We start from the raw sequence: 11,562 nt of genomic DNA, 5'->3' as shown, positions 1-11,562 counted from the left end.
TACCTGCTTACTACTGGCTTATTCAGGGAATATGATATAGTTTTTGTTAGTTCATTCCCTCTAAAATGTAGATAAAGATGCTTTCAATAAATACTACGACACCATGTTTCTAGACCAGAGCTAGGGAAGAGCAGGGTCTTGGCTGTGGAACCAACTCCAATAGGATGGCTCAGCAGGGCATTCATAGGCGGCCAAGCTGAAGAGCGCCCTCTTCAGGAGGGGAAGCCAAAGAGTCCGGGGCGGGGAGGAGGCAAGAAACCTTCATTCAGCCAGAGAAAGAAGTAATAAGGGCCAAGAAGTTGATTACAAATACTACTGAATGGAGCATTTGTTCATTCAACGTATACTTATCAAGGACTCAGTATATCCCAGGTATATAGATGAATATATGTGTTTCCTGCCCTGAAGCAGCTTTTATTCGAGTAGAAGAGAGTCATGCCAGCAGTTACAAGGTATCTCAGAAGTCTTGCTATAGTTTTTAGATTGTGAATTTTGATAGCTGTTGCTAAATTACTTTCCATAAGGTTTATATCAATTTATAATTATAGAGTTGGAAAGTCATTTCTAAACACCACTTTTAAAACTCATTTCACACAATATTTTTATGTATTTGAAAGGCACAATTTAAGAAGCATTTAAATAAGAATTTTAGACCTACCTAGGATATTCTTTCCCCCTCTTGAGTTGTTTTATGAGCACCAAGGAAGTGGATAGAGGTTTGCTGAGACAAGAAGAGCTCAATGCCTAATGGCTGGGTTTCTCTAGATCTTGATGGCACTGGACTGAATTTTAAAGGATGTGGAAAATTACCATTCGGTTAAAGCACTGGTAACTTGTTATTTTGTTTACTGTTCATTATCTATATCATTTTTGAATGGCCACTGGGTAAATGCAGGCTATTCAGTTTTGTTTAAATTGGTCTGGACTTGACAAAATCAGGTGGTTAATTTCATAAGACAGGAGGTTATGTGACTGGCAGAAACCTATTTTGACGATTAGGAAGAAATTATTCTTAAGTGGTTATCCATAAACAAGCAATGATATCTGTGACACTTACTTTCTGCAGAGTTTGATTTTTAAAAGTGGGATTCAGCTCTTTCCTGTTACTTTTAGATGCTTTATTGTTTATTAGTGAGCCTTTTCATATAGCCACTTCTGTTTCCTGACATGCTTTCAGTTCTACAGAGTTTGTGGGCAAAGATATTAAAAAAGCAAGTGAATCACCATGCTGTTCTCTATATTATCTTTGCTAATAATTCCTTGGACAAGAACTCTAGACAAATAAATGAGAGCATGTGGATCATTTAGAATGGTTTTCGTTTTGGAACCCACTGTCTCAGAATTGAAAAATTCAAAGTGCTTTTTCATGGCGTTATTTAAATTCACTTAAAAAAGAAATCACTTCATTTAGACCTGTTTCTGTGTCTCCTCAGTTTGCCCTCCTAAGAACTGGAGAATGTTGCACTTTGGGAAAAATTTAATTAAGTCCATTCACTAAAGAAAATGAGAAGATAAAATCCTCAGGCCTGAGCCTTTTTGGAATTGTGGAAATAGACAGGAGGTGATGATGTGCAGCCAGCCCTCTATCTGCAGAGCAGAAGCCCCCCTCTCAGGCGACAGAAAGGCTGGGAAGTGAGGCTGAGGCCGATATCACAGTACATTCTCTTATTTTAATGCAATTTCAACTCGCTAATATGTCCAAGGTGTGTCAGGAGCATTAATATTTGAGCCTTAGGCAATCAGATCTGAGGGCTCATTCTGTTCAATTCATAATGAGGATTATATTTTATAATGTTGCAAGGACTTGATTATTTGCATGTCCTAGAAGGGACAGCTTCTGCTCTGAACATTTAAAAGGTAACTGCTATAGAACTCTGAACATTAAACAGAGAATGACCAGGTAAATCTCACAGAAATAAAGAAATGATCCTATAATCATGGCTTTAGAAGTATATATTTGGATGACTATTACACCAGTAGTTTAATTTGACCATTGTGACAAGCACTGAAAATGAAAGAGTGACATAGAGAGCTGTTTATGCACTTTATAGCGTTGTAGATTAGCATAGTGACAAATAAAACAGTTTGTTCAGACCATATAGAAACATATATACCTCTTTCATTTATTCACATCTATCTCTATATATTTACATATAAATATAGAAAATAAAGACACATACACACCCAAATAAGACATAATGATCACACAAAGTGTCTGTAAACATTAATGTTAACTTGTGGACATACATTGATTTTAAACACATCCTTTACTTTAAATAGCTTTGATTTTCTGTCTAGAAGACAAAAGAGAACATTAATAGCTATCACTTACTAAGTTTACCTAGTTGAATGTTAGCGCTTCTAAAAACAAGTCAATATTTATTACTTTTCCACATTGGAAGATTAAAAGGAATAAATGATCCTTTGACACAGAAAATGAAATTCTCCAAAATGTCAAGAAAATATTTTGCTCAGTCTCACTTTAAGAGGAACTGAATGGAGATCATAAAAGCCTTCTTGCATCAGAGTGAAAGGCTGTTGGTGTAGAACGTGACCCAATTAATTAGGATCTGCTTAATTTGCAATCTGGACTTAGTAGATATGAAATGTACTAGTAGTTTGTTGCTTTCAAGCTTGTGAAAACCCCACATATTTAACATGAATATAATAAAAATGAGACAGGCTAAAATTCATCCCTGTTGTTAAGCCGTGTGGTGGGTGAAGGTACCACTTGTTTGAATCTACTGTAGCCCCTAAACTGCCAATGACAGCACAGCGTGTCCTAGCAATCTTGTGGATGGTGCTACACAGCAGCTTATTTAATAAGCTTTATTCAGTTTAAACCAAAGGAAGACACACCTTTCTTATTAAAGCTGAAGTTGAAGCATGAGCAGAAAAATGGCCACAACTTTTCATGGTCCCCAGATCGGAAAACCCTTTTCTTAATTATTTTTTGGGTTAAGCTCTAAGAACAAAGACTTGTTCAATGATGGTCATGCAATGGTTAAGTGGAGGACTATAGTTGGAACGTTGCCATTGTAAGGCACTTTTTCATTTGCTCCTTTACCAAATCCTTGGAAAACTGGATATGTGTCACAATGTCATAGACAGATTGAAGTATCAAAAGGTACAAAAATTAACAAGTAAAATACATTTTCTGAATTGGAAAGCACAATATACTACTTTCGGAGACAAAGCATAAGACTTGCTTAAGTTAAAAATGACTAGAGTTAAAGTCTAAGGTTTTTACAGACTTATTGATAGTATTTGGCTGCTTGGTTGTATAATAAGATTTTAGCAAGCCTATAAAAATACTTAGAATGCTTTTTTTTTGCTGTTTGTGTGCTTCTAGCATAGGTAACTGATAGCTTATAACATTCAGGTTATAGGTCAAATCTGAGGCCGTATGGCACATCTAGAGAAAATTACTTTTTGAATAACATGTGGTACCACCTTCCACTCCTAATAGGGCAAGAGGAGTTCGGATATGGACATTTATACTTTCAAAGTGACCAGATTACACATGGTTTTTCACTTGCTTTGAAATAATTCCGTAAGTGCAATTTCAAAATTTATTTCTCCATCATAACACACAAGAACTTAGCAATAAATTCTAACATATTTAGGTTTTTATAAGAGGAGAAACTATCCTTTTTTGTTTGGCTATTCAAAAGATTATTATAGCATCTCTAATATATGGAGAATGTTGGGGAACATATAACACATTTCCTGTGTGAATCCACTAAAGGAGACGCTTCACCATACTGTACAGACTTTTCCCTTATTCCCTTATAACTGCAGCATAATTAAAAAATAAACTAAGTAAGTAACTCAATGCAAATTCAATCTGATGTTAGAAGGAAGCTGCATTTGAAACTAAATCATATACAGGAGGTTTTTCTAAAATAGGATTAAGCAGTGTTTCAAGTCACCTAGAATCAATTATCACGGGATGCTGTTGTAGAAATGGTACTGAGTTAAGAAAACATCTTTTCTTATGGAAAAATCATAAGTTAAAGCTTGTCAATTATGTTATCCAAGATAAGTTTGGTGATTATCCTGTAAATGAACATTGATTTTTGTGTAGACTCCAATATTTCCAATCTCGGAGAAACTGTTCCGATGTCAGGGATGGCCAATTGCAGAATTATGGCAAATATCTTCTAGTGAAGTGGCTGCTTCTCTGAGAAAATCAAGAAACGGCTTCACATCTGAGTTTTGCCACACTATTTTCTAAGGCTAGTTTTAACACAGCAGGGGAAAAAAAAACCCCAAACCTCCAAGCCCTGTATATTTATTGTTACTGGCTAGCCCACAAGGTGGCACTAAAGAGAAAAGTGACAAAAGAGAAAGATCACAGGCAACTTTTATACTACATCAATTCTACTATGAGAATTAAACCTTTTTTATGATTATCCAAATTTTAATATGCTAATAAGTCAAAACATATTCAGGTTTGTTATTTTTTCCCTACAGACTGTTTTGGAGTAAAAAGGTTTCATTTAATCAAGCAGTTAATTCTCAAAAGAATTGGTAGTTTGAATATTTCTTCATGACAGTTCTTTTGGTAGGGAAGTATTTTTTCCCCCAGGCGCAGACTCCACAACCACTGTATGGTTATACATTATGATCATTTCTGTTTTATGTTCTGTAGAGTGCCTAGCACTTAATGCTCTTAATATAAATGTAAAAAAAAAATCTATTTAACATTATAATAGCTATAGAATAATGATATATGTAGACTTTTAATATTTGTGATAATAGCACAAAAATAACTTTTTTAAAGCACCAAGAAAAAGGCATTGGAGCTAAAGTCTAGTTTGAATTCCAAGAATAATTCCTGGATCTCCAAATACATATTTCACCTAACTTTCAGGGTTTCTGGAGAGTACTTCCTGGATGGGAATGAGGACATGTTCTCAAGGAATCATGTATAGAGACAGAAAAATGGTATGATATTGCTATAGCCTTGGTCTATAACCCTGAAAGTAAAGAGGCATAGAGAAACCTTAGTTATAGTACCATGTGGTAGAAGGAACGGGGTCTTCTCTAGTAAACATCTCTGATTATAAACAAGAAGGTATATACCCCACTAAAAGGCTATTCTTCAGTTCATGATTAAGAGATATGCTATTCATGCACAGGCCTAAAACTTGAAGGGAAATGCTATGATTCATCTTTTTTCTTAGTTTCAAAGTAGGAACTCAGTGAGTTGAAAATTATGCAATTTTAATGTTTATTATTATTGTGTTATAAGTAGCTTGTGAAATATTTCCTAACTGAAGATGTGTTTCTCATTCAGAAATGACTGTGTCTTTGACTAGAATACTGACTCAGTGAAACTATATATTATGTATTTCATATTATACTATTAAAAATAAGAAAAACCCTCTAGATCAAAATCAGCTTCAAAAACTTGTATGGAGGTGCATGACATCAATATTAGTGCTATTTTTATTATCTAAAAGAGAAAACCTTCATCATATTTCTCCTAATTTCTTTATCAATCCATTTACGATCATTTGCTACTCAAATTTAAGAGAACATTGTAATTATCTCATTTAAAGAGCTGTAGTGATTAACATATGCCAAACAAATGTCTACCTGTAGTAAAATGCAGGTTTTATGAGATAAACAATATGTTTTATTATTAAATGGAAGAAAAGTGAATAAAATGACTGAAAAAAACAACCATGGATTAGAAGATACATATGTAAGAAATAAAGCAAAATATTTTATGTCTTTATGTGATTTTACATATATACATGTGCCTTTGTAGTGGATACTTTTCAAGGTCTGAAAGAGGTGAGTCACCTCTTTTATTTCATGTAAATTTGAGTTGTTAAATAAACCTGAGTCAAAGATACATTTTTTTAAGGCATTCAAAAAGTAAGATATCTGAGACATGTAAATTGCTCGTTCTGTAGTATGGATATAAGCTATCGTCAACTCTTCCAACTTCTTCCTTCTCAGTCTAGGATGAATAATACTCTCCCTTTTTCTTTCTATCATTACTTTATAATTACAATTATTATTCTGCTCAGGGTCACACTACATTTTTTTCTATTTTTTTTTCCATTTCATTTTACAAATATATAGCACTCATCATGTGCCAGGCACTGGGTTCTCCAATGAGGGTGGAGACTGTGGCTCTTTGGTTCAACACTATACCTCTAGCACTCTACCTGGCACTGACTCCTTAATTCACACAGCAATTACCAATTTTGCAATTGCAATGTAAATTGCAATTACATCTGGCTTACCTTTCAGCAAGTAGTATAGCAAGATAGTTAAATGGACAGGTGATGTAGTGACATTGCCTAGTTTGGAATTTCAGTTCTGTTACCTACTGATTAAATGGCTTTGGGCATTGTATTTCATGTCTCTGAGCCTCAGTTTCCTCATTTGTCAAATGAGCTCAATAACAGCATTTACCTCATGGAGTTATTTTCTTGATTAAAGAAGATAACATAAAGTGCTTAGGCAAATATCTGACACAAGGTAAGCCCTTGAAAAGTCTTAGGTATTATTATTATTAATAATTGTTTCTGCCACATTGATCTAGAAACATGGATTTGAATGACTTAAATTCATGGTAAAAACTGTATCGGTATAGCTACAATTTCCATTTCTTGAGCTACTAGACAAATTGACTAGTTCAACAGGTACATCTCTGTAAAGTTACCCAATTTCTTTTCTGCTTGTAGAATTTGGTGTATATTACATTTGCACGTTTCGTGAGTAAACTACAAATGTGTCCATGCCACAGTCTTTGCCTTTTTATGGAGCTTTCTTACCGAGATCATAAACCACAGTGAACACTGAAGAATTTTAACCTAGAGTTAGAACCCCCATAACAATACAACTTTCTTGAGATCCTAATTCTCTCCTCTCTGGATATAACATTTATTGTTAGAATTGGGAATAATACTATGGATATTTGGTTCTCCTTTTCCTTATATTTGCTACCTAGAAAGGCCTTTTTATGCTGTAAGACTTGTTCTGTTTTGTCGTAACCATAATTATGAGACTTTCCTAGGGCTAATAACACGTAGTTATGAATACGTTAGGAAATGTTTTCTTTTTAAAAGAACTTTACAATTTCACCGATTTTTGTGTGAGAAGACATACTAATCAAATTTAGATATAATTTCCATTCAGATTAATCTTTCCAAATAAACAGAAGTCAGACAATAGTTAAATCAAGGTGTTAATTGTAGTTGGCAAACTACAGACATCATGAAATCTTACTGTCTTAACAATGGCTAATTTTAAACGGTTCTCCTGTTTCCATCTTTAAGATCCTGTGGAATGTTCTATCTAGAAGGGTGTTTCTTATACGAAACCCATGAACAATGTTGACAGATACAGTGGTCACATGGAATGAAAATTTGAAACTATGCAATATAAAGACATCAATAAAGTCTGAAATAATGTGAGTTTCCTTCAATTAAAAATTTCATCAAATTATCACAATTTTAAATTTCAAACTGCTGTTTTATTATTGCCACATGGGGGCACCACTTAAGCCGGTAAACAGAGACCCGGCCATTCCTTGTCAACTTTGGTCTCCCATAGCGAGAGGTCTTCAGGAACATATATCCCTGTGATAAACTATATCAGCCCTATTTTCATTGCCAGAGTAGCAGGGGTTGTTTCCTTCCCCCCTATACTTTTGCTAGTACAGGGTATTTTTATAAAGTCTCTTAACCAATTAAACTTTTAGTTTTTAATTGAAAGTTTTTGCTTCTCAATGAAGACGATTAATTAAAAATCCCTTGAGAGTATAAAGAGACTCATGTACTAGCTTTGGAATTCGTTCAAAGAAATTGAGGACTGGAAGAGAACTCTGAGGGTACCTCATCTAACTCAATGTCTCAGCACACCAAGAAACCAAGTCTAGTAACTAGGTTAGGATAACATAGGGAGTTGAGGGCAGATGGGGATGTTGTTCTTTCTCCTGAGCCAAGATGCTTCTGAATGTGAAGTGCTAATCACACTTGAAGGGGGTGAGTACATAAGGACACTTAAGTTGTGCCTCTATATACAAGCCAGTGTGAAAAGAAATAAAAAGCAGTTCAAGTGTGAACGATCAAAGAATGAAGACTGTGAAGCCAGCTCATACACTGAAGGCAGCTCATTTTGATTATTTGAGTAGGTTAAATTAAAAATAACTTCTGTGTCATCTCACGTATGTTAAGTATTTAGACTGTTTTGCCTTTCACAAGTGCCTAAATCCAATATGGCCACAAAATGTCTTTAAAGACATTTATTAGCTACAGGAAGTAATCATAAAATTCTCCCAACAATAAATGTGTTTCTCAGAGAAGCATCTGGCACTTCGGAAAGTATTATTCCAACTGCACGGCTCCAGCATTGGCAAAGTCAAAACTATCTCAAATTGGTGATCTACAACATGGAAGGCAATTTCTTCATAGTATTAATGAGTCATCTCTTTGATATTTTTGTTAGGTATGCAATCTAAAATTTTTGCCTTTTTTTGGTTTGAGGGTAGAATGGTTGTTCTCTAGAAAAATGATATTAAAATATTATTTTGCCAAAGTGCTTGCTTCTCAAGGGAAGAGTGCTATATACTTTCAGAAATTAAAAGAAAGAAAAATTCACCAGGACCCTTTTGTAACATCGACATGAAATAATTATTTACCCTCTTGGCCTTGATATTGAGTTTATGGGACAAAGTTACATTTTAGGGTAATCAATGTTTCAGTAAGTTGTGTCCACTCTGTGTTTGTAAGCCATGTCACTCTGCTTGGGTCTCAAACATAACCCATCCCTAATTTAATCACAGTCAGTAGAGACTTTATTAATTGGTAAATATAGTCTTTAATTCTGAAATATTTGAGAGTTGCCTTGTAGTAATTTTCAAAAGTACATAAACACATTGGAAAAACACAAAGAAGGACAGAAAAAGCCTTCTTTGAGTCTTTTCTTGACTAATATCATTTTAGAGAAAGGTCTTAAATATTTCTTAGTGGGTAACCTCTTCTTTTAGATTGTGGTTCTCAGATTTTTGGGGGGGAGGGGTTTCAGATGTCTCTGATAATCCAAATGAATTGAATCCATAGATTTTTAGATCAATAATTCTGAATAGCCAGATTCATACTCTACAGTCAGAGAAGTCTGGTGACCTGCTAAAGGTCACACAGCTCTGTTTTGTCTGCCTGTACTATATTTCCTGATTCTCTGAAAACAAATTAATGAACCTCAACTCTTAAAATGCATACAGCCAGATACATATGGACAGCAAGAGTATACGGATTTAAAAACAGAGCAGAAAAAAGTAACTTGAACAGAATGTGGCATTTCCCTTGGTCTGTTGTTAACAGCCCACATATATCTTAAAAAAAAACCCAAAAACCTCCACCCTGGTACTTTTTTTCGTCACCATTTAAAAATGAATCAAATGGACATTTAGAATGTGTGGCATTGGGAATGTATCCCATCTGGGGATAAATGGAAAAGAGCTTTATCCAGCAGGGCTGTGTTTTCAGTGGTTGTCTGGCTAAAGTGGACGTGTATTTGGTCTCTTCTCTTTGGTCACGTTTTTAAAGCCAAACACAGTATTTTAATTATATATTTTCAGGACTCCAAAGCCAGTAGCACTGAATTTTCCTTTTTGCCATTTTAGAAGAAAAAATAAATATGGACATGATTTTTTTAAAAAATGCCTTTGGAATTTGAAGATGTGAAAGAAACGTAAAAAATAATTCATTCTTCTTATTCTGCATTTTATTTTTTTTTGGCTCTGAAGCCCATCAACACTTTGTTTTATTCAAAACTAGAGACTCCTGCCTCTTAGTTGTTACCTTTGGGATAGCTGTTTTCTAAACATTGTTCCAATTAGGGTTTTCCACACAAATTCTAAGGGTTGGATAGCCCATACACTCACATATACTCTGCAGTTTAAACTTAGACAAGGGTCCGTAACAAGCCAATGATCTATGAACCTGTTTCTATGCTCCTGCTGTCAGCATCCATTGCTAACTGTTCTAAAAAAGTTTAAACCATTTTCATGATAATGCTGAAAACTGCAAAAAAGTAATTGTGGCTAGGTGAAGTGAAATATTTTTTGTTCACTGTTCTAATAAGTCCACAGTAATGAGGCTCATCTCAGCTTTTCTCAGTCTCAAGTTTTTGGTCCTGAATATTGCACTGTAGGCGTTATATTTTAATTATTTTCCCAATCTAAAAATAGAAATTATTCGATGTGGAAAAGCATCTCTTTTTATTTAGCCTTTACTTTCGGAGGATTCTAATGTTTCACTGCTAACTCTTATTTTAGTACTGCACACCTGGACACAACATGCAGTACAATATATGTAGCCAGGCTTGGGAGAATTTATTTCAATTTACATACAATCCTCCAAATCCTCTGGCGAGCATGATGTGAAACCTGACACTGCCATGTCTCCCCAGCAAGATCTTCCTTTGCTCTTGGTGTTAATAGCCTAAGGCTTCAACGATCCATCCAGGGAGGCCCGGTGGGGCTAAGAAGTCGGGAAGAGGGGTGACTGCGGGGCTTGTTGCGCTGAAGATTTACAATGTACTTCTTGCAGGCAGCTCAGCAACCCCCTCTGTGGCTGTGGGTGTCTGGTGTGACAGAGCGGAGAAAAGCTCTCTAATCTCCCAGTGCCTGCCTCTGCCTCTCAGCCGCCCTCCTCCCACCCGCCTTCCTTTCCCTGTCTCCTAGCGCTCTCCTTAGTCTTTCTCGGGGAGTTTCAGTCCCTGAATGCAGCCAGAGTAGCCTTGGCAATCTAAACCTGGAGCCTGTGTACACACGTACACACACACGTACACACACACACACACACACACGTGCACACACATGCACAGGCACTAGCACACACGCACTCCGGCTCTCCCCACCGGGATACAGAGCTAACCCGGAGCTTCATCTACCTGAAGGGATGGTCCGGCCGGACACTTCTTGCTCACTTGCCATCTCCAGAGGTCAGAGCAACGTCGGAACAAGGGAGGCTTGTTGTCCGGTCTGCAACCTCGCGCCGTTTGTCGCCACCGCCGCTTAAAGTGTCCAGGGTGGAGGAGAAGGCTTTTCCAGGGCAGATTCCCGGCGCAGCTCTGCGGCCCTGGGACTCCATCGGCTGGTTCACCGCGGTCTCTTCTCCCCCCCGGCCATCCTCTGGGTCCCTGGCGGCGGGGTGCATGGCTCGGGTGCCTTGGCTGCCGCCGCCGCTGCTGCTGCCACGAGCATATCCCACCCAGAGGACTGAACGCCGCCGCTAGAGTGGGGAGAGAAAGCGGAAACCCTAACTTCCCTTTCCACCACTCCCTTTCTTTCCCAGCCGAGGACCCACTGGAAGACTCCCGCGGAAAGCCAGGCGAAAGCTCCGCACAGGGGAGGGTGAGCCCGGAGCCGCAGGCGCACAGGGCTGAGGGCAGCATGCGCCCCGGCGTCCGGCGCCCGCCGGAGAAGTAGCGCGCGCGTTGGGGCGAGCGAGCGGCTTTCCAAGTTGGGCGCGTCCCAGAGCTCGCCGCCCCGCGCTTCCGCCGCGGGTGTCAGGAGAGAGGCGGGGCTGATGG

At 37.4% G+C, this 11,562-nt stretch overlaps 1 protein-coding gene across 4 annotated transcripts in view; it reads right to left on the bottom strand.

Annotated features, from left to right (window-relative positions):
• LOC109387697 (uncharacterized) overlaps nucleotides 1–11,443 on the bottom strand; it is a 22,767-nt gene extending 11,324 nt beyond the window's left edge. For 2 of the 4 annotated variants that reach the window (XR_002125073.1, XR_002125071.1), the window contains exon 1: nucleotides 10,921–11,004. Coding sequence is in view for 1 of the 4 variants with exons in the window: in XM_019651781.1 (XP_019507326.1) it covers nucleotides 10,921–11,424 (504 nt within the window). In the remaining 3 variants the exon portion in view is untranslated. Of the gene's footprint in view, nucleotides 1–10,920 lie in introns of all 4 variants that reach the window. The other 2 variants (XR_002125072.1, XM_019651781.1) reach the window with 2 other exon arrangements.
• Between the last annotated feature and the right edge of the window lie 119 nt (nucleotides 11,444–11,562).

Source organism: Hipposideros armiger, unplaced genomic scaffold (genome assembly GCF_001890085.2).
Source record: "Hipposideros armiger isolate ML-2016 unplaced genomic scaffold, ASM189008v1 scaffold_166, whole genome shotgun sequence".
Taxonomy (NCBI): domain Eukaryota; kingdom Metazoa; phylum Chordata; class Mammalia; order Chiroptera; family Hipposideridae; genus Hipposideros; species Hipposideros armiger.
The sequence above is the reverse complement of the archived record's forward strand: the minus strand, read 5'-3'. Positions and strand labels throughout refer to the sequence as shown.